The following is a 24646-nucleotide window of genomic DNA, read 5'->3' as shown; positions in this document are numbered from 1 at the left end:
CTCAATCTTCTTTCTGTCTTTTCACCACTTTGTTTTCTCTTCCAGTTTTTCAGTTCTGATGGTTTCTCTCCTCTCCACTCCAATCTTTTCTTCTCTTCTCTTTTCCTTTCCTTCAGTCCTCTCCTTTCCACCTGACCTCTTTCCATCTTCATCTCCATACATCCTTCCTTCTGTGCACTTCTTTTAGTTCATCTCCAACTTGCAACTTACCTTCTCCTTTCCTTTATCCTTTATTTTTCTGTGACCTTCAAGGATGTCACATTTTTCTTTTGCCCTCTTCCCTCTCTCTCTCCTTTTCTTTTCTTCATGTGTCTCTTTCCTTCCTGCCTTTTCTGTTATGAGCAACTGTCCTCATCCTTGCTCTTCTTCCTTCTCTGCTTCTCCTCCCAATTGGGGACCAGTTTAATTAAAAGAACTGACAATAAAGCTGTGCCAGACATGACACTCACACGCACACACACACAAAGACGTGCGCGTACACACACATACACACACGCAGTCGTGTTTCCATCACTTCTGGGGACATTACATAGACTTACATTCATTTCCTGGAGGCTTAACCACCCCCACACCATAACAATAAACATTACTTACCTTAACCAAACCCTAACGTCAGCCTAACCTTAAAGCAAGTCTTCACCTTAATATTTAAGAATTTACATTGTGGGTACCTCGTTTTGTCCCCATCAGTAAGGCAGGTCCTCACACTGTGACTGTGTAAACAGATTGTTGTTATAGGAATATGCGTGTACACAGACACACACACACACACTTGCCTCCTGAAACATGTAAGGAGAGATGTACATATACAAACATGCAACACAATCTCACAGCAGGAAGCTGAGAGAGAACAAAACCATGTCAGAGGTTTGTTTTTATTTTTATTTTTGCAAAATCCTAACATGTCTCTCTGGCCACAAAAAAGAGAGAGAGCTAGAGAGAGAAAAAAAATCTTAGATTCAACAGCAATTCATTGAAAGCAAAATTTCCCAGGCTTTTTGATACTCAAAGGGCAGCACAGGGATTCACACTGTGTGTGTTTGTGTATATCTGTGTAACACTGTGTATGTGTCTGTATGTATTATGCTTGTGTGTGAGGCAGAGAGAACATGTTTTTTTCCATGCATGTGAAGAGAAAGCGAAATGTGGAGAGCAGCGTGGGGATTTTTGGTGTTGGGTTATGTCAAAGAGGGGGAGGTGGGTGAATGATAACAAGGCAAGGAGCAAAGAAAAATATTAATAAGAATATAAAGTAACTTGAGAATGTTTCAGTAGCTTTAGAGTAATTTTTAACTCTTATTTAGCCTTGCTACTCAAACTCTGTTTTCAGCAAAAGGAAAAAGAAAGGATGAATATTTACAACATTTTTCATCTGCAATCTCCACTCTTTGTGCAGTTTCTTGTCATTTGCATTATTTTGAAATTCTTGTAAACAACAGGAGTGAGTGATTATTAGTGAATATTAGTCATTGACTTCTTGTGGAAAACTACAAAGTAAGGTGATATGACCTAATGTCTGTAATGTTCATTTATTTGAACATCTTCAAGACTCTTGGGATTCATTGGGATTAATTTCAATATTTGAAAGCAAATATGATGACGATGATGTATGATGAAACACTTTTGCCGCACTGACTCAGTTTTGAACAGAAATCACTGCGATTTGAATGTCATTATGAAAAACAATGTTAGTCAATGTTAGTCAATAATGTGCTTCCAAATTTGCAGATTTTAAGTCTTTCAGAAAGACAGAAGTAAATATTAAGTGCTCCCTTACAGCTTGACAAAATAACCTTACTTTTTAAGCAAAATGCAAGCTTCAAAATCCCAGTGGATCATCTGATATATTTATTTTCACAAAGATGAAAATACTGCAGTTTGTATAGCTACTGTATCTGCGATATGAACCTTTGTTTTCCTCAGTGCTGCCACCTTTAACCTCTTGAAAGTACACAGAAACAGGCTGCAACCCCTCAAACGTTCTTCATGAGTGGGTCTCATTGTTCATGCCACAGTGCAGCTCAACGTCTTCCTCAGTCAGGCATTGCTGTTTAATTATTTCTAAACTGTTAGTCTGGCTGGGTCAGATCATGTTGTAGATAAACACCTGTGCTATGACCCCAGAGCTGAAACATGAACCTGAACATGAACCACCTTGACCATGTTTAGGGTCAACACTGCAGACTGTGCAATGTTAAATCACTGGTGCATGTGTTAGTTTGTGTGTGTGTCTTTATATCTTGTGAGTACCTATTATCTGTGTTTGTGTGTTTGTGGTTGACATCAAATCAGGTGCCCCTCTCTCATACACAAGCATTCATCTCATTAGATTTGTCCTTTAACAAGCCAATCACACAGCAGACTAATTAATAAATCATATCACCACGATAACAACAGGCACAGGTCGATGCTGCATGCTGAGAAAGAGACATCTGTTTGTTGTTTTTAGTAACAGGCGCATGTGTGTGTGTGTGTGTGTGTTTGGCTTCTTTAGGCAATAGTAACACTGCTATCCTGCTATCACCTGAAAATAAAGTTCTTGAGACATATTCATGTGTCCCTGGGCAATTATTGGCCCTGGTACTGTATGGGAGGGGGCTCCAATAATATCAACAGTTCTGATTAATTAATTAATTAAGTAATATCTAAAACAAAAATGTGATGTTTCCAGCCTCTGTGAATTTGTTTTTTGTTTTTTTTGTTTTTCCGGCTATCAACCCGGCCTGACAAACAAAATTTGATGACATAGTTCTGGGATAGTGTAATATTGCGTGACATTGTTTTCTGTTTAATAGACCAACATTTATCTGACTATTTAAGGACATAATTGTAAGATGAATGGATTATGAAAACAGTCATTAGTTGTGGTCCTAAATGATACTGCAGTAAGTCCCGACATTGTTCAGAGGTGGGAGAATTAAGTTACTGCCGCCTCAAAGCGAAGTGATAAGCAATTCATAATTTCAAATCTTAGCAGTTCAATATTTAGCTAATTAAATTAATTTTTTTTAAAAAAGAGCAGCTGCTTATGAGAGACAGCCCAGCTAATTACTGAGCAGCAGATGCATAAATCTGTAAAGTGGATGTGCATCTACATAAATCTGGCTTAGCTATATCCATTTTATTGAGTTAAGGAGTGCTTTATGTTTTCAGTTTGACCAAATCTATACTGTAAGCCTGACAAAAAACAAAACAACAACAACAACAAAAAATGATACAGTATGAAAGCTCAATCCTCTTAATTTGGAAAACAAAGATAACTCTTGGTTCCTATAGCACATGTCAAAGTGCTGCCAATGAAGAATATGATCTATGAGGATCTATGAGGATCACCTGATAATCCATGCTCCAGCTGAATATTGTAGTGTACCTTATTGTGTTTGTCCATGTAACTCTTCATATTTGAAGGTGATGAAGCAGTAAACAGCATTTATCCACTCTTTCAGCTTATTTATTTCTATCCATTTGGCTTTAGCTTCACATTATCCTTTAAACTAGCAACTCAGCTTTGACCTCTTTGCTGACTCGCACACACCAACAACACATAATGACTGAATGTGGCCATTGAGCTGTGTGTGTGTTTGTATGCATATTCCTGTAGTTATGGGTACAAAATGCAAATCCTCACAATGTAAATCATTAAATCTTAGGGTGAAGACTTGCTTTAAGGTAAGGGTCAGGATTAGACAAGTAATGTTTATTGATATGGTGAGGTGATGGTTAATCCTCCAGGAGATGAATATAAGTCTATATAATGTCCCCAAAAGAGATGGAAACAAGACTGTGTGTGTAACATCCATGTCCTTCCAGCTACTGCAGTAGCTTTTGGTTTTGTGTGTTGTGGAAGGTAGAGTGCAGAGACTTCATGCTGTAGGTTAGTACTGTATTTTTAGGTAGAGTTAAATGTTGCATTTTAGTACAAAGTATTTTGATTTGTTTGGTACATTACACTGCCAGAGAGAAATATTTCTATTTGCAAAGCATTTGCCTCTAATGTGTTTGTTTTGGAGCTAATTTTGAAGGTGAACTGGTCATTAATTTTTTAATTTGAACTGGCATTAAAACCATATGAAGAAGCCTTGAAATCAAAATTGGATTCCTGCAAGATGGCAAGAAAGAAAGAAAGAAAGAGAGAGAGGGTGAGACCCGTTTCAATAACAAATCTATGTAGGATTGAAAAGGTAAACAATTTACATAATAAAGGCAGATTAAAATTTTATGTTGACACATTTGGAGAAGAACCCCTCCTTGAATTGAAACCTTAATGTGGTGGAGGGGTTAGAGCACCTGAATGATCCTAGGGACTGTGTTGTCGGGGGCTTAATGCTCTTGGTAGGGTTTCACAAGGCAAACAGGCCCTAGGTGACAGGTCTGACTTCAGAAACCTCTAATGAAGAAAATAATAACAAGGACGTGTACATCGCCCGGACTGGCGTTACTGGGGTCCCTGGAGCCAGGCCTGGGGATGGGGCTCCTAACTGGGTCTCTGCCCACAGAACCCTGATAGGTGACGTGGGTCCGCCCTCCCATAGGCCCACCACCAGCAGAAGAGTTCATAAGAGGCCGGAGCAATGTGGTTTGGGTGGCAGCTTGGGAAGCTAGTGTGGTAAATTGAACAGTACCAGCTAGAGATAGTTGGACAGTTCCACGCACAGCCTGGGCTCTGGAACCCAACTCCTAGAGAGAGGCTGGACTTTCTTCTATTCTGGAGTCGCCCTCCGCCCCCAAGCTCAGCTGCCTTGTGTTAGAGTTCTCCCCGGTGAACGAGAGGGTTATTTCCCTGCACCTTCGGGTCAGGGATAGATCTCTCACTGTGTGTGCACCCTATTCCAGGGTACTGCAGGGGAGAATCCGGCCCTCGGATCCAGGTGGAACAATGCGGTTTTCACCCTGGTCGTGGAACACTGAACAAGCTCTGTACCCTCCACAGGGTGCTTGAGGGTTCATGGGAGTTTGCCCAACCAGTCCAGTTCTGTGGGAGGTGCTCCGGGAGTATGGGGTCCGAGGCTGTACGGTCTCTGTGCTCCCAGAGCAGGAGTCTGGTTTGCATCACCGGCAGTAAGTCAGACCTGTTCCCAGTGCATGTTGGACTCCAGCATAGCTGCTCTTTGTCTCTGGTACTGTTCATCATTTTCATGGACAGGATTGTGTCCGGTTTGGGAACCACAGGATTTCATCTCTGCTTTTTGCGAACAATGTTGTCCTGTTGACTAATTCAAGCCAGGACCTTCAGCATGCACTGGGGAGGTTTTGCAGCCGAGTGTGAAGCGGCTGGGATGAGAATCAGCACCTCCAAATCCGAGGCCATGGTTCTCAACTGGAAAATGGGGGTCTGCCTCAAGTGGAGGAGTTCAAGTATCTTGGGATCTTGTTCACGAGTGAGGGAAGATGGGAGCATGAGATTGACAGGTGGATCGGTACAGCAACAGCAGTATTACGGTCGATGTATCGGTCCGTCATGGTGAAGAAGGAACTGAGCCGAAAGGTAAGGATCTCGATTTACCAGTCAATCTACGTTCCTACCCTCACCTATGGTCATGAACTTTGAGTTATGACCGAGAGAACGCGATCTCGGATACATGCGGCTGAAATGAGCTTCCTCTGCAGGGTGGCGGGGCGCTCTCTTAGAAGTAGGGTAAGGAACTCTGTCACCCGGGAGGAGCTCGGAGTGGAGCCACTGCTTCTCCACATTAAGAGGAGCCTGTTGAGGTGGCTCAGACATCTCTCTCAGATGCCTCCTGGACACCTCCCTGGGGAGGTGTTCCAGGCATGCCCCACCGGGAGGCGGCCCTGAGGAACATCCAGGACATGCTGGAGGGACTATGTCACTCAGCTGGCCTGGGAACGCCTTGGGGTCCACCCGAAAGAGCTGGAGGAAGTGTCTCGGATAAAGCGGAAGGAAATGGATGGATGGACATTTGGAGAACTGAAAAAAAACCCATAAGATGGGTGAGACGGTATTTTTTTCTTTACTGAGTTTATGTGTATGGAAGAAATAAAAGAATAAGAACTTTCATCATGATCATCAAACACTAGTATAGACAAAAGACTGATATCTTCCAGTCTTTTGTTTATACTAAAGACTGATATCTTTCAATGTTTAAATGTGAAAGAGTTCAGAGTGTTGTGACTGTCAAGGACAGAAGTGTTTGGAATAGCCTTTAAAAGCAAGTTAGAGAGGAGAGGAAGGTTTTTAAAATGGAATGTTGAAGGTTGCCTTGACAGAAATAAAGAAAAAGAAACGAAAGTGTGGGAGGCATGAATATTTTGAGTCACGTGCAGTCAGTGTTTCAGTGTTACTAATTTGCGTATCCCCCAGCACTTTTCTCTTTCTTTCCATCATCACCTCTTTGTCAGCTGTTCTCTGCTCATTCAATTATATTGTGCAGGGCTTGCAGGTTGATATATGATGGCTCCATTGGGGGACTCGGACATGAGCTGGACATACATCACACACATCACTCACACGTACACTCTTTGGTCAAAGAGGGGGCTGTTGGGCTGACAACGTGCAACTCAATTAGGATAGAAGTCAGAAAGAAATGTAAGCAGAGTGATTGATGGTAACAGAGAGGGGGCTGTGAGAGGAAAAGAGAGTTGTAGGTAATGCTAAAGAGAACTAAAGGTAGGATGGAGGATGTTTCCTGAAATATCACTTAATGGTGATATCAGAGGTGATAACTGTGCTCTGTCTTAGTAATTTAGTATATGAGATTAATTTATGGTCTCTAGCAGTGATTCCCTCACATCTTTGCATTAATTTTATATCGTCGCTGTCCGACGAAAAAACGTGTTTCCACTTTTTACGTTTTTGACATTTTACATTGTACGGCATGTCCACATTCCTCCCTTGCAACTGATGTGTGCACGTCAATATCAGATTACTATTTGCCCATGATTTATCTTGATTACAATATAAAATGTGAACCAAAAGCTTTTGTTAGCGTAATGTGTTAAATGGAGATGTAGAATAACCTGCAATCAAGTTTGGTGGGACATAAAAATGAGACTGGAGGATTGTAAATAACCATGCGGTTATTTATAATCCAATCATTGGTGCACATAGGAAAGAAAATCCTTGAAAAAACCAATTTTGAAGATACGTTTTTTTTTTCCCATGGCAGCGACAATATACAAAATGTGTCTTCAGTGCAAATTTTAGTGAGTCATCATATTGAACTTACCTTGCTTAAAACTTTTCTTTGTGTAGTCATGCTTTTAGACAGTGCAGGTTTATTATAGTCATGAGTGAATACTGTTAAGTTCTGCTGTGAATTTATTTTAAACCGGGAGTGAAAGAAAGAGAGAGACATACACATGCCAAACATGAGTAAGCACAAAGATAGTGTGCTTGTATTGTGTGTTTGTGTGTGTGTGTTAGCGTGTGCTGGGGGTGTGGTGATGATGGAGGAGGTCAGCTCTCTGAGCAGGGTCATAAAGCCTGTGTGCTGATTCTGTCACCAGGAAAGATTTACTCACACACACACACACACACACAATCATGTGATGCACTTACAGCAGGCATCCATCACATCTCTCACAGCATGCCTGCCCTTGGAACTCGTCTGTCTTCCCCCTCTCCTTGAGTTTCCTTTCTGTATTTCCCTCTCTTAAGTGTCACTAGCTCATACACAGGAATAAACACACACAGCCATACATACCATTGTTCTGCCCGCTAACAAATAGCACAGCAGGAGAAAGAAACAGTCATTTTCTTGTCCTGTTCTCAAAGTTACAGTGCAAGATGTATGGATGGATATATGTCTGGATTTATTTAATTCAGAAATTATTGCTTTAGCACCTTCAAAGGAATTTCTTGTGATGCTGAATGTTGGCATTTTGTAGGTGGTTCGGTTATGTTAATCAGTGATAACTGAGGTCATTTTTCCTGTTTATAATTGCAGTGACTAATCACACCTACAGTCAAAAATGGAGATGCACCCATCCAATTGTTTGATGAAACCAGTATTGATGTTCAATCATAAAATTGCTCAAAATTTAAATATATATTTCATGAATGACACTCATATTGTGTAACATGTCAGAGTCTTCAACTAAAGTTAGTTAAATTAAATGTGGTATCACCTTACACACAGTGTATTCACTCATCAGCTTTTGTTAGAACTTTCAAAGAGCTGTAAAAGTCAGGCTGTGTAGCCAGCAAACTATCTATCTATTCTGTCTATCTCTTCAGGAGCAGGAAAAACCTTAGTTTAAGTCTGTTGTTGTTAGGAGTGTTTAACAGTGGTGACTTTTTGACTGACAGATACTGACTCAGCTGGAGGCAGCATGCCTGAGAGTGGAAAAGGCAGGGAGAAAGGCTGAGAAAATCAACAGTACTGGGTACAGTATTTGATAGCAAGAATGGGGCTGAAGAGGAGTGAGAACAATGCATTATGACAGAGAGAGAGAAACAGAAAGAGAAATAAGAGAGAGACAGAGAGAGAAACTCTTAACCCCAGGAAAGTTTTACATCTATAGGTGCAGTACTGAACAGTAGACCCACACATAATGACAATGTGTCTATGAAATATGGGCCAACACATTACTGCCATTATGTTTTTCGTGCTTATGTGATGTGCATATGAATTAGACAGCAACAAGAGACTTGGTGCAGTCACAAGTAACTGCATACAGTACAGCACTGAGCGTCTAAGAAGCATGTAAACAAGTCTTGTTGTACAGGTCTGTCACGTTGTAAACATTTGGTAAACAAGTGTTAACAACCAGATCCTCACAAAAGCAGATGTTGCTTCAGCACCAGGGAGAGCTCCTCATTCAGCACTGTGGCCCGCAGAGCTCTCCCTGTTGCTGAAATACAGATGTGAACCAACACTGATTAGTGCTACAGATAGTCTCTAAAGCAATCAAAGAAACTAAAATGAACATTTACTTTAAAGTTTTCAAATACACAGATTATTATTGTTATTTTTATTTTTTTTTTAAAAAATGTGTCACCATAACACCCCTTTCTTACTGGCAGTATGCTTGGAGGAAGTCACAGAAATAGAAAGAGATGCTCATATGAATGTTATGCAGAAGAAATGTCATGGTGTGTCATGATGAATAGGCCCTGAGCGAGTGGGGGAAACGACTGAGTCCTCACCAGCTACAAATGGATAAGAGAGAAGCATGATGAATGTTAAGCCCGCTAAAGTAGAATTCATAGCCACAGCCTATACGGGTACTGGGTCCAGCCATCAGCCTCTGATAGAAGAACACCCTAACTCAAAGCTCACATAGATTTGCTGATAAGGACAGGGTCTTTTCTTGCTTAGCTCTACAATGAAGCTCACATTTCGTCAGTGTAAAACACTACTCTGCTGTCCACTGATTGTGTTGTTTGCTCAACCTTCCCTTCTGATATCAGGTCTGATCTTGGAAAGTGACAAAATGGCAACCATCAATTTGCAACCAATTTTGAGAAACCCAGCAGTTCAAAAATCTTCAACAATCTATTTAGGTAAATATCCTTTATAGCAGGATGTGACTGGATAATGCCATAAGATAACAGCTGGTTTATCATGGGGAAATTTTCCTACTGACCACGCTGGGGACTAATGTGTGCAATGAACCTGCCAATCAACAACAACGTCGAGATCTGTTTTTCCCTTGCTTTGCCTGCTGTTCCCCCTCTCTTTATACTGTATTGTTCTCTCATATGGCCTCTCTCATTTTCCCCTCTCCATTTCCATCATCCTCTAATTAGCCTCATGGGCTCTGAAAAAACGAAAGACATCATTGGATGGAGATAAATCTAGACAGAGACAAATGGGAACAACTTTTCACTCCAGAGCCTCTATAAATAGAGACGGTAGTAGAAAGCAGCCCCTTTAGCACCAAAGCGGAGCTGCAACAAACATCAGCATGAGATGAACAAGAGAACACACTGATGAAGCAAGCTTCACTCTTCAGAAAAGATGCAGCCTAGCTTGTTTAAACAGCTTAAACAGCACATGTTTTAGTTTGGTGGCAAAGTTGGGTTGGGGTCCCATCCTGCCTCCAACCAACAGCCAGCTCGGCTTTCATTAGACATAAAAACAATTTTGTGGTACTTCCTTAAACATAAGACCGCTTTAAGCATTTGGGTGGGGCATATCTGACATGCTCATACACATTGGTAAGATCGCACGAAGACAGGATAATACAGATAGATACCGTGTTATATCTAGAAGGTAAATAGCTGAGTTCAAAGGCTCAGCAAAGCAAGTACCAGAAAGCCAACTTATGTTATTGCAAAATACTGTTATAATGTTTTTGTTAAAGTTATGTAATCATCTTCATTGATTGTATAAACAGTTTTAATATTGGGATAAGTATCACTGTAGTGTTAGCTGAGTTTTATTTATATTAAAACTAAGACTTCACTGTAGCATAGGTTGTCCTGTTGAAGGTCATTCAGCCACAAAGGCCACTACTAAAACAACTCCCAAACACAGTAGCACAGGTCATAAATTGCCCTTTTTACTATGTAGGACAGTATCACACCTTACTGTAGTTTTCACTCTTTTCTGTTTTGGGTTTGTCTGCCCGTCTCTCTAACACTGCTATTCATTTGTCCTATATCTGTTGCAGGCTGTTTATATGGCAAGAGCTGTTGTGCTTTTGGCTTAGTTTGGATATGCTTTTGTCTGTCCTTGTGTGCGTGTTAGCGAGACAGAGAGAGGGCAAGACTTGTCCTTTTAAGTCTTCTCTTTTTACAATGGCCCTGCAGCAGAACCTCGTAAATCCATTGGAATAGTGAACACTTCACTGCACAGGAGCCCTGTGTGTGTGTGTGTGTACGCATGGTTTGTTTGCCCATGTTCCTGTGTGTTTGCTGATGCGTACAGCTGCAGTGTGAGTTTTTCTGTCTATATGTGCTCGTTGCTTGGGTGGATTTTGTGTGTGTGTGTGTGTGTGTGTGTGAGTGAGTGTGAATGTGAGTGTGTGTGATCCATCTACTGGCTGAACACCTGAGTGCCCACAGTGACAGAGAGGGATGGCAGCCTGTCCAAACCAACAACCTACAGCCAACACAGAGCGCTCCCACTTTGGTTGGCTTAGTGTTTTATCACACTGGCTCACACACACACACACACACCCACTGGCTCTCTCTCACACACACACACACAAACACACACACACACACACACGAAAAACAAATGTACATGCATGAAAACAAGTATTTGACATCAAATCCTTTGTTGAGTTTTCTGTCACGCAGCTGCTCCCCATCTCTCCACAACGTTGCGTTTGTTTTTATTTGTGTATTATAACATGTACTTGACCGATAGTACTGTTTGTACAAATAATAATGTGATAACATATGATGCAGTTTCATTTAAAATAAAAAGTGTGATTACAAATCACTACAAAATAACTCACAAAACAAATAAAATAGGAATCATTAGTATTTAGAAATATAAATAAGACAATTAAAGTTTTTTTTCATGAGCACAAAATAATATTAGAACGGGCCAATGGATGACTGTGTATTCTTCTGAGAGATACTTACTGAATGTATATATCCCAGTTTCATTTAAAAATAAATAATATAATAAATTTAGTGTTTTCAGAAGAAGAGAAAATCCTTCATTGAGAATTAATTTTTCAAAACAATAACAGTCTAGAGGGGACAAGAATAAAGAGGCTGTGATTTAAGCCACTAGTTAACCAGTGTAGAAGTAAGTAATAGTGAACATCTCATGGCAAAGTTGCTACTCTGTTTAAAATATGCTGAGGTGCAATAATTTCTCACTTAATTTACATTACTTTTTCAAAGGATGAAATTCATGTTCCTCTCTGCGTTTAAAAAAATGAACTTCTTTCCTGCAGTTTCTCTCTCTCTGTCTGTCTAAAGTATCCCATCTCTCCCATAAATCAGTGTGATGTCACATAATCATTGGGATGAATAAAATCATAGGATACAGAGATGAAAGCTTAATGTTATCTATAATTTGATGAACAAAGTTAAGATTGGAAGAAAAGTACTGAATATCAATGCAGATTTTTTGATTTCATGCTTGTTAAATCTAATATCATGTTTACTCTGGAAGATCCCACAGTGCTTGATCTTTGTACCACTCACCTTGAATAGTGAATGCTTCTCCTCGGGAACTTGCATTAAAGAGGCTGAAAGCAAGAGGAACAGAGAGAGAGAGAGAGAGAGAATGTCAAGGCCATCAGAAGCAGAGTGATATTGAAGAGGTGGTATTGATTGAGTATAAGCAGATGAGAGCAGAGCCGGGCCGTGTGATGCTCGCTGACAGATACATTGGATCGCCCTCAGCACTTCACATATAGTAGCGGCACCAATTGGCCGTGCACGCATACTGATTACACTTTGATGAGGATTTCAGCTATGAAACAAAATCTTGAGCAATCTGAGCCATCCACTCATGCGTCCATGGTGAATCCAGCCATATCCACCCGTCTGTCAATTTATCTAACTTTCACATGCATTATCAGACAGCACACGCGTATGTCTGTTCCCACTTCATTACTAACAACCAAGCAAACTGAATCTGACTTGACACATACTTCACATCCTACATGTATTAATGTTCTTTTAGTTGAGACGGGACGAATCTGTGCGTCAGTGTCCGATTTATTTTGGAATGTTTCTTATCAGACACGCTGAGAAGCTTCGTTTTCGTGAAGTGCAATCACAGCAGGAAACTGAAACAAAATGTATTTCCATTAGCAGCTATATATTTGCCCCCAGTATAATGATATCATGAGTTATATTGCTTCTAGCCTGAACCAAACCATAAGCCCTTACCCACTGCAAAGAACCCCTGTGACTTGCCATTTGTGATTGCCCATTTTTCATAATGAATTTGGAGTCTTTTATGTAAAATGAAGCTGCTTGAAAGATGAAAGTCTAATTCAAATCTTATCGCATGTCCCCTCATCTCCTGTTATTAGCTATTATTAAAGTAATGCTGTTTATTTGGGCCATGGGGAGGGTACTTCTTATTCTTTCCTGATTCCTTTTATTTGATACTTTCTTTCTTCATCGGCTTTCCTCTCTCATCTTCTGAGCTTCACGCTGGCGTCACGTGGGGATACGGGTGTCTATGTGTTATAGTGATGGCTTATTTTGGTTTAGAATACAGATATGTACCCAATATCTGACTTTGGATGACAGCACTTTGACATTTCATTTCTCATTATATTTGCTCTGTGTTACTCTGATAGGCACATTAATCTACCAACCATGTAGCGGGAGGAAAACGTTTTAAAAAGGTCTACAAGGTATTTTTTTTAAGGTGCTACTTTTCAATTTCACAAGTTGCACGCAGTCAAATCACTGTGGTGAAAACAATAATTGCAGTAAGTAATTTTTGTTTGTTTGTTTGTTTTATGTACTGTTTTTTGTCCTTAGTGCACCAACAACACTATAATCCTGCTGTTTATATACTGCATATAGAGTATTAGTTCTGCTGAGATCACTATTGATGATATTCTGTAATGGTTACTATGGTGACGTGTCTCGAGTAGCTGTTGTTTTTATGGCTGTCAAGACACTATGATGTTAATAAAGTTAGGTCATGCTGTGCAGAGCCTCCAGGCTTTAGTGCACTATGGGATTGATTGATGACTCTGTTGTCAGTTCAATCTAAGAAATGCACTGAAAGAGAGAGAAAAGGGGGGAGGGAGGGAGAAGGAGGGATAATCGTGGGACAGACGAGGGGTGTAGAAAAAGGCAGAGAACAAAATGTTTTGATCAAGCAGAGCAGAAAGGAAGAAAGAAATTAAATGAGTGTGGAGGGAAGAAGTAGGAAGAATGTGGAAAAAGGAGGAAGGATGAAGTTAAGAAAAGAGAAAACAATTGATGTGTATTGCTGTGGGGAGTGCAACGGCAGAAAGATACTTCGGATATGAAATAAGAGTGAGGACATGATTGAAAAGTTAGAGAAATGACAGCAGAAGGAAAGAAGAATAAAAGGAAAAGACAATGGAAAGAGAGAGATGCACAGGACAGTGAGTGCAGCATTTTCTGTGACAGAAGGCTGTGTAAAGACGTATGACAAATACAATATTCGAAATTGAGAAACTATGGGGGAGGAGAAGAGTAATGTGACTGATAACTGTGGAATGGCTGTGAGTGAAATGAGACACAAATACACACCCAAAACAATAATTGAGTCAGTGACAGTGAGGATACTTACAGCAAGTTACTGAGTGAATGAGTAATTGAAAAAGTCAGAGAAACTGACCACACACAACCCAGAGGTGATGTTGAATTATGTAATTCTATGCCACTTGAAAACTGGGATGAAAAAAAGACCATAAACAGTTTTGGTTTTGATTGGTTATATTGGCTCATTGGCTGACTGTGCGTGTGCACCTATTGATTGTTGCTCTTGCAGAAATAAAATAATCAGCATTCCAGGGCACCTCAGATAACTTCAGTACATACACAGCACACAAAGTAGCACTTAGGTACATGCTCACATTCTGCTATTGATTCAGTGTGGATGCTGAATACTGAGAAACAATCACCAGCAGCCCCTTTCAGTGACCTATTCCACAATATCCTCCTGTCCATTCTGTAGCTGCACAGACTGAACAGCTGCACCCAAAAAGCAAAACAGATGAGCTTAGAATTTAGCAGGATAATTTCTTCAAATATCAAACATCATTCATTCATTAGGTCACTTGACAAACATTATAAGCCCTTTCCACTTGACATTAATATGTGTCTCATATCTAGCTTGTTCCTGGATATTAATTAATTGAAGTGCATTGAGAACAAATATCAAATGCATATTTGGCACACACATTAAAAATAACTTCAACTTCCCTTTAAAAAAAAAAAAAAAGTCATCACCCCATTTCATCTCCTCCTTTGGATTTGACACTAAACGCTTTTTTCCTCCTTGTTTCTCTGCTAAAGTTGTCATTGTTACACACAGGGTCACTGAATTCACTCTTTATGGTTAATGCAGACAAATGTCTTTCTGCCGAGTTGCACAGAAAGACATTTCTGCAAGACATTTGTCTTTCTGTGCAGCTGGGCAGATGTTTTGGTTGATTGGGTCTTCGGTGCATCTTGGGCACATTTCCACCTGGATTTGATCTGTTTCTGCTGTGTCTTATCACAGTTCAGTCACCCAGTATTTCTGTTAATTCAGGTGGAAAATGGCTCCTCAATTGTAAAGGAAAACACACCACTGTGTTAGAGATTGTGTAACACACCAACACACTGTAGGACTGGTCAGACTGGTGTCACTGGGGTGGAATCTTTAGTTTTTCACATGTAAAGATGGGATAGTTGAGCCTCAATTTGCCTGCACCAGTTTTCTGCAAGATGTTTTTAGTATCATCAAAGGTAGTGAAGATTTTCAAAAAGAAGAAGTCTTGTTCTTACGGTGTCATATCTATGCATTGCGTTGTCATAACATCAAGTCCTTGAGCTTTCCTTTGTTTTGTCCAGGCATCTCAAGAGTTTACAGGCTCAGGCAGTTAATATTGGCTTCTCAGACTCTTCCAATAAAAACTCAACAAAACTGGCCAAGTCTTTTTCTTTTCTTCTTTCTTTTTTCATTCTTTCTTTCTTTTTTTTCTTTTTTTTTTACTGCAGGCAAAGCAAGAGTCAGCATTTTTGTTTCCCATCAAGGCTTGTTGGGATCATCATGCGAGACTATATAGAGAAAAAAGCATTGCAAGGTGGAAAAAAATCAAGTTGGTGAGGTGGTAAGGTCATGCAGCCTCAGCAAATAAAGACATAATGTGTGTGTGTGTCTGAGAGAGAGAAACTAATAAAGAGAGAGAGGTGCCAAAGTGAGATAGAAAGTGAATTAGAGAGTGAAATAGAGAGGGGGTGAGAGAGAGGAAATTTGAGGCAGGGAGAGCAAGGTAGAGATAGTGAGAGCAAGGTAGAGAGTCAGAGATGGACAGAGATAGTAGTGCCTTGCAGCCAGTGTCCATATCTCTTGCCGCCAATGACTTCTACTGCACTACAACTAATGGACTCTGTCCTCCTCTGCTGTCTTATCAGCCTCCCTCTCTTTCTTTCTCTCTCCTCTCTCTCTCATTCTATCACTTACCACTCGATGCCAAGCTATCGCTCCACTTCACTGCTCAACTCTATCTCGTTTTTATCATTCTTCACCTCTATCTTTCTCTCTCCTTTTCTGTGCTGTTCTGCTTTTGTTTTCTTTATTTTCACCTGTTATCATCTTCCAGCCACCACCAGGACCAAAACCTCCAAAGTTCAGCCTTTCCCCTCTCTCTCTCCCTCTCTCTGCCTTATCTTTGTCTGCCCTGGACTGAGGAGAGGAATAAACATGTTGTTTCTATCTTCTCGCTTGCTTTTTGTCTAAAGATGCCTGTGTAGCCTTTGTGCAGAGCTGAAGAAAAATTTCACTCCAAAATGAAAGAAGTGAAAAATAAAGAGGAAGAAATGCTGACTGAATAAACTACCAAAAATGCAGTTGACAAATGGTGGCACTTTTAGTGACTCCAATTTCTGTAGATAAAGAGATTAATTCTTCAAAATCAAAGAGAAACGTCTCATAAAAATGAAAGATTATTACATATATTCTTCATCTTTGTGTCTCTTCCAGATGACCCAGGAGCAGTATATCCTTGCGGCGCAGTCCAACCCACTGCACCAACGGGGGGCATCGGTGTGTGGCGCCCAGGTTTACCCAGCAGTGGGAATCTACGGCTGGAGGAAGAGATGCTTGTACTTCTTCATCCTACTCCTCCTCGTCACCATGATTGTCAACTTGGCGCTGACCATCTGGATCCTCAAAGTCATGAACTTCACACCGGTAAGAGGCGTGTGTGTTCATGTCATTAAAATGCCAGGGTGTTTTATGGTTTTACTGTTTACGTCACAGTTTATATGAGAAGGTGTTGTTTACAAGGTTTACTGTAATGTAACCAACGTACTGTAATGTGAGTGAGAGAGGGAGAGTGTGTTCACACACTTAAACATACACGTGTGCACTGTTGTTGCACATATATGTCAAGTGGATGCTGTCCTTTGATTTAATTATCTAATCCAATTAGCAGTGTCCACCATCAATGAATGAAATATTATTCATTAAAATATGTGATGTGTTTTTGCTGTTCTTCTTTTTTTCATTTGTGTTATTACTGTCAAAGATTTTGTTTTTATGCGCCCAGTTATGTTCATGGAGAAAACACAAATAAGTTACTCAAATGTTTCTACATGTAATTCCCTTGAGTCTTGTCCAAATTAAGACTGGTATTACAAAATGACATTTACCCAAAGTTCTTCAGCAAAGGGTCTTTACACACTGACCGCTTTGCTTAACCACTTCAGGTCTCCGGTGGTCCTCGTTTAGCATAGTTTTACTGAACCATGACTGTCTTCTTTCCCAGCCTCAACTAAGCTGTTGCAGAGACTGCACCTAATTATACCTTTACTATAGTGGTGGAAGCAGTGGTCAAGCATAAAACTGTGATATGATTCTTTTTTGCATGTATCATACAGTGAGTGCACTGCCATTGTGGCAAAGCCCTTTATAAAAGATCATCTAAATCAGTCCAAATGTTCAAAGCTCCAATCAAAACCTGTTTTTATTCATTGTCTTTTTGATGTGACTGACATGCTTTTCCACGCTCTATTGCTCCTATTATGTGACTTAGCAGTGTCCTTATTTTCATTATGTGGTGATATTTTTGTTAATACTTAGCTTGTGCCTCCCTTCTCCGTCCTTTGTAAGCACCCTTTTGGAAAGCACTTTGATGCAGAATGGGTTTGTGCTTTTAAAATGGCAAATAAGTGGATTTGACTTGTCTGATAAGGAAAGGGAATAGCTAGTGAACAACTGTTTCAAAGATGCTGAATGCTAGAACAAAATGGTACCCTAACAGGCCCTTATTAATAATGTAATATTTTTATCCATCTCAAATTGAAGCTAACCTCTGTATGTGTTTATACATCTCTTTGCAAGTTAGACTTTCTGAGCGTGTCATTCAGGGGTTAAAGTACTCATACATCTAATATCCCGTGTTGCCTTAGGGCTTAAGGAACTTCACTGTGATAGTCTATATGTAAATTAGGCAGAATTTGACCCTTACAAACCTCTGGTAAAGCCTCCCCACATCCTCCCTTATGTTTCAATGAATGACATCACAATATAAGACAGGTTGACTGGTGGGGGCTGGGGACCAGTTATAAATACGCCTGAGGGAAGGCAGCCAGTACTAAGCTTGAAAGAGCAGATGTTTCAGAGGCTATATACTGGTGTGTGGAAACAGAGACAGCATCAGAGACGAGGAGACAGGAGGAGTTTAAAAAAAAGGCAGGGAGGGAGTTTTTCTTTATTTATTTATTCCAAGTGAGTGTGACTATGACACATGAAACAAAAAATTAAAAAAACAAGGCCCAGCCATTTTTCATAAACTATATATGTAAAGTATATAGACAAAAGTATTAGGACAGAGTTGAGAGTAGAGCTGGTTTCCTGCTTTGCAACTATAACAGCTGCCACTCTTCTGGAAAGGTTTTCCACTAGATTTTGGAGTGTTTCTGGGGTAATTTTTGCCCGTTATTGCACAAGAGCAATGGTGAAGTCAGGCGCTGATGTTGGACAATAAGGCCTCTCTCGCAACATCCGTTCCAGTTCATCAGGTGTTGGGGTTGAGGTCAGGACTCTGTGTGGGCCAGTAGAGTTCTTCCACATCAAACTCATCCAACATGTCTTTATGGACCTCTTGCTTCGTGCACTGCCATGCTGCACAATGCAGCAATCCAGCAGGTGGCACAAGTTGTTCGGGAAATCAAAAGGAGCATAAAATGGAAGACTCACAAGCTTCATCCATAAGTTTAAAAGACATTAATGAACGAATGACTGATCTACAAAGGGAAATTGAAGAATTAGAACACTTACTTCAAGATGAAAGTGAGAATAAAAGGCAAGACATAAAGGAAACACTGATGGAGACTTTTATGCAGAACGTGAAAGAGGTCGTCTACATGAGCTTTTAGATCGTGATTATGCACTTTCCACATATGGTTCCACTGCCGCAAATTCAAGCATCTCTCACCATTCCTCACCATAATACCTCGCATCAAAACAGAATTAGCAGCAAAAGAGGCTGAATATAAGTTAGCACAAGAGGAAAGAAAACAAAAGGAAAGGATAAATTGCAATGTCACAAAGACCCTGATGGAGGGTAAAGACTTTCCCAGCTTCGCCAGGCCTGGTCTCATGCAGTTGGTGCTGTGACTCTGTCTATCAAGCAACAAATCAAATGCACACTCTACTGTTAATGAACGACAAGACGCAGAACTTCCATCAAAGATCTGCAAAGACAAGCATATCAAGAAGAGATAGAGATACTAAGCAGAGGTAAACCATCACCAGGGAATAACAAACTTGTGTGGGAGAGACAAATAAGGACTGTGAGGAATGTTCTCAACGCTACACTCACACTCTCATCTGCTCGACTCAATGATGCTTCCCTAAGGACCTTTCTGTATGAGGCAACAGCGATTGTGAATAGTCACCCTCATACAACAAAGAATCTGAACGATCCAAACAGTTTGGAACCACTCACTCCGAATCACCTCATCACCGTGAAGGATACCACTGCTCTACCTCCCCCCTGGAAGGTTTGTTAGGGAGGATTTGTATGGGCAAAAAAGATGGTGTCAAGTACAGTTCCTGGCAGAGCAGTTTTGGAGCCACTAGAGGAAGGAGTATCTCCACAACATTGTTGTCAGACAAATGTGGCACAGACCTAAGAGAAACATTCAAGTAGAAACACGTTATTTTGCTGTGTATTCTGTACAAATGTCTTACGTTGGTTTATGACCTGCAAAGAACTTATTAAAAAGTCACTAAACTATTAGTCCTGGCTGACTTCTGTCGACTGGATGCTACAGATAGATAGACTTTATTGATCCCAGGCTGGGAAATTTGCACTATACAAAGCAATATAAAAATATATATATATAACAAATAAGCAGTACTGAATGCTGAAAATAAAATAAAATATATAAAAGCATATAAAATGTGTATTGCCTGTATGTTATGACCAGAATTTTAGTTAGTGGCAGGAAAGATTTCCTGGAGCTGTATCAGCCTGTGAGAGAAGGTAAAAAGATGAGTAAATATTTTAGAAAATATATGAATAAAAATACAAATAACTTAAGGAAAGCCTCTCCAGTACTAAAATACTACAAAATACTAAAATATAATATAAGAAATATTTAATGCTTATATATATATATATATATATATATATATATATATATTAACCAGAATAAACCATGATTGGATTTTGATATAACAATACAGTTAAATAGATTTTGTTTGTTATGGGTTTTTTTATTTATCTTCCGCTTGTCTGCATTAGTTGCTTGCGTTCATCAGTGACATGTAAGGAAGTGGAGGTCAGGGTGAGCACCTGGTTTATAAGTGCATCCAGTCTCGTGCGAACCATGTTTATCATAACTACTGTAATGTTAATCAAGCTGTTTTCACCAAATGAAAAAGGTTTTCACGTGCACTTTAAATTGGCTTTACTAATAGGACACAAAGAACTTTACTTAGGGAAGATGAAGAAGAGAGAGGTTTGATAGGGTTGAATGAGTATCTGTCTACATGTGGTTTAAATATAGGGTCTCAACATCCACTGTCACGATCTCCCTGCCATCCTCTGTCTCTGGGATCCTCTGAGATCTGGAGAGGTGGCTGTCTTGAGTTTAACTTTTGATGAGTTCATGAAGATACATTCAGAGGATGAGCTGCTTTATTGTGTTAATGCATTTGATCAGTTAACACACACATAGTGACAATAACTTCCTGTATTAGTGTGTGTGTGTGATTACACCAATACTCACCAATTTAATAAATCATTAGTATCTGCTTATGACCAAAAATTGTTCGCCTCACCCAACATGAGCGACAGCATATACAGTTTCACAAATCAATCAAAGTTAATTAAAGTTAGTCAAATCGAAACACTGGAAGGAAGCAAGTTGTTATTTAACTCCATAGACACATGACACAAAAATCACATCACTGTATTTACATTTCAAAGAATGTTTACAGATGTGTTTCACTGCATTAAGCTGTAAAATAAACCTAAGAAAGTAAAGATCACAAAAGGAGAATAGTAGTGTTCCCAAAAATACACTGTTTTCAGCAAAGGTCAAGCCAGATGTCTTCACAATCAATCGGCAATTAGTATAATTAGGTTTCCTGTTAAATGGCATATTTTTAAACAAGTGTAACCTTTACTTGTTTGTTTCACAAAGTCCTTATATAATTTATTTATTAGTCTTGATGACAACAAATCTATTACATCACTCTATCTTAGTATCAGCATAGAACTCTCATGTTTTTGCTTGAACAAACATTTTAAAGTCCCTTAAATGCATGCAAGCAGCATCCATGGCCACAGGGGAAATGTGGAGTGAAACTAAACTTGCATAAACCTTTTTCACAGCAGACATCTTGACCTGTGCAATGTGGGTGTAACGTCAAACATGATTGCTGCATCGAATTTTAGGAATTTCTGGAACAGAGCCAATGTGAATTTTCATTCCACCTGTGTACTCTGAAGCCAGCAAGGTTATCAGGACAAGATTCATCCTGAAAGCAAAACATATAAAGTAGAGAAATGGACAGATTATGGCAAGGGAGGAAAAAAATAAAGAAAAAGCTGAGGTTCTCATCAGGCAAATACATCAGTCAGATCCAAAATGTGGAAAAAAAAGGATATTTTGCTGCAACTTCACTGTTCAGGAGTTTGGAATCCATTGTTTTGAATATAATGAACTGAAGAAGCAAAGCATTCTTTTATCTCAAGATTTACATGTGTTCAATACAGAACAATTTACTCAAGACACAAAGCAGCAATCTGGTTATCACATGATTAATTGACCAAAGTTCATTGGAGAACTCTAACTGAGGACTCACGTACAATATGTCTCTCATCTAGCTGTGCCTTTCGGGCACATTCAGCACCAACTGAGCTTTCCCCTTCTTCATTGCACATTTGTTTTCTGTTGCAGTCTACTCAAGTGCAATTGTTTCGACTGAGGTGTCACTCTTGTGCATGGGAGGACATTTACATGAAGATACCTTTTCTTGATTTACCTGCCATTGCACTGCTTGTTGCTGCTTTGCACCTTTGCAGCTGTAACACAGGGGCTTGCCTGTGTAGAAGGTTTCCATCTGAAACATCTATCTACTTCCATGTCTGTGAAGTTACATATCTGGCACGATGTAAGGCTCATCGTTATTAACGGTTAAATGTAAAGGTAAAGAGCATTGAAAATAAAATCTCTCATTCACACAAATGCAGAACTATGCTGCCCATCTTCACCATTTCTCATTTCACAAATGTCATTTCCATCGTGACCATTCACATCACGTAGAAATGGCTGCAGTATAATGAAGGCCTTTCGCAAACTTTTTTGTTTTGTTTTGAGTTGCCAGATGCGATTCACATTGTGATGGTGTGAGGAGAAAAAGAGATTTGCTTTTGAAGAGACAGCTTTGGCAGTAAATTGGAGAGGAGGGACTTATGGGGATAGAGTTTATGTGTGTGTGTGTGAGAGAGAGAGAGAGAGAGAGAGAGAAGGGAAACTGAGAGGATACGTGTATGTGCCAGCAATTATTTAGCAATTGTTCATGTTGATATGTGTGTGTGCGTGTGTTTGTGTGTGTCTGTGTATGAGTCCTCCCCTGAGTCCTCTGGGCTTTCACTGCAGAAAAATTCAATTTCAGTTGTCACTCACCAATCAGCCTGACTAATTCCTGGTCTGGATGAGACTATGGTGTGTGTGTGTGTGTGCGTATGTGTGTGTGTGTGTTCAATCCATAATATTTTGTCTCTAGTTTGTAGTGTCCTGTGAATTGTGAATTGTGGCACAATGGCCTCTTACGATACGTGCATGCATTTTTTAAAAAGCTCCTGCAAACTTTAATCATAGACTAGTGATTTATCAAAGTTCAGAATTTTATTTACACTACAATAAATTATGTGTCCACTAGCACAATATAGGTGTCAGACTTTTCCTTGGGCCTATGGTAACATGGTAGTAAGAGCTAAACTCTAAAGAAGAAACTTTATGCGGCAAGCTTGTGCAGCCTTAATCCTTTAAAACATGTCAAACTTGTAAATACCACATCAAAGTGATTAATGGTAGCAGAATAACAATAAAACTGCCAGCAGTCTATAATTTCTGTCAGCTTTCTTTGGTGACGATGGTAAATATTTACTGGCAGTCTGTGAAATGTGCTTTTTTATTTTTAAATCCTGATTAGCTGCCAACCAGTGGGGGCATAAAATAAAACTTTATTCTTGTGGTCCTTTTCAGATCAGAGTTACAAGGTGCTTTAAAGATGATAAAACAACAATCGGAAAACCAATAAAAATGACCAACATTAATTAGAAATGGGGTTATGGCTGCATAAAATAACGTTGCAACAGGGAAATACAACAAGAATAAAACAGGCAAAAACAAATCTAAATTATGAGTAGCTCATAAAAGTGAGGCAAGAGGACAGAGAAAATCAGTGTTGGTGGCCACAGGGCTTCAGACGAATCCCAGGCGTCCTTAATGCTGTCTCACGGGTTTGTATAAAAATGAACAATCGTTAAATGGTGCTCTTCAATCCAATTTCAATTTTTAAAATGCATAATGTTGACTTTTAAGTGCATCATACCACATCTAATGTGATTTATAATAACCTTAAGCCACCAGGTTTATATAAATACAATATAACATGAATAAGGCCAAAAATATTACTTTTGCAAGAATTTAGGCCAGGAAATAGCATATAGGGAGGGTTGTTAGCTCATGTACTGGGAGCTAGCAGGACTACTTTTTATAATTCAGTGGACAAATCCTTACTTGTTGTCATCTAGGATGAATTTTCTTGATTTTGATTGTGTTTTTTTAATCTACATGCTTGAAGATGTCCAAAGATGTCCATCACAATCAAAGAAACAATTTGTTGTGGCTTTATATTGAGTCATACCAAAATTCTTTCTTTATTTATTTGATACATTTCTTATTACTTTATTGTTTACATAAAGACATAAAGTACCCATACTGAGCTGTAAATAAAAAGTTAGAATTTTCCAGAAGAGATTAAAGGGATGAGAGTGAGAACAAATGGACTTACTCACTGCTGTTCATCAGACAGTTTGAATTTGTCATTTCCTTCGGGCAAAGAGTTTGACACGTACATGATCTCAGTTAGAAGATGGCGTGCTCTTCACTGTCACAGCTGTTCCTGCGATTTATGTTAAACAGATATGCATGTTTTTTTTTCATTACAGCTTCTGGTTTAACTTCAAGTTTCTTCATCAACTTATCTGAGAAATCAGTGTGGTAAAGCGATAAAGAAGGAGAAAGATGGAGAGGAAAACAGAGAGCTTGGAGTGAGGGATGCGAGCAGAGGGGATGGTGAATGATGCATGGAGGAAGACAGATAGGAAAAAGAAGGGAGAGGGAGTGGTGGGAGTAAGTGTGTGTGGTTTCAATAGAGTGTCCCATCATCTAAGCTCAGCTTCTCCCTCCTGTCCTCTGCCTCTGGGGTCCTCAGGGACTTGAAACAGTGTCTGTTTCACTGCCTCGTGGAGTGGATGATGGCAGAGACAGGCAGAGTGTGGAGTCTGATGTGTGGCGGTGTGGGTGTTACATCAAGGTACCATC

The 24646-nt window shown here is 39.7% G+C and overlaps 1 protein-coding gene across 1 annotated transcript in view; it reads left to right on the top strand.

Moving 5' to 3' along the window:
* Nucleotides 1–24646, top strand: part of LOC124069506 (zeta-sarcoglycan) — a 288322-nt gene that overhangs the window by 138916 nt on the left and 124760 nt on the right. The window contains exon 2 of the mRNA XM_046408730.1: nucleotides 16557–16766. Coding sequence (XP_046264686.1) covers nucleotides 16557–16766 — 210 coding nt within the window. The remainder of the gene's footprint in view (nucleotides 1–16556; nucleotides 16767–24646) is intronic.

The sequence above is a fragment of the Scatophagus argus genome, chromosome 2 (genome assembly GCF_020382885.2).
Source record: "Scatophagus argus isolate fScaArg1 chromosome 2, fScaArg1.pri, whole genome shotgun sequence".
NCBI lineage: Eukaryota > Metazoa > Chordata > Actinopteri > Scatophagidae > Scatophagus > Scatophagus argus.
Note: the sequence above shows the minus strand (reverse complement) of the source record. Positions and strands in the feature narration are given on the sequence as shown.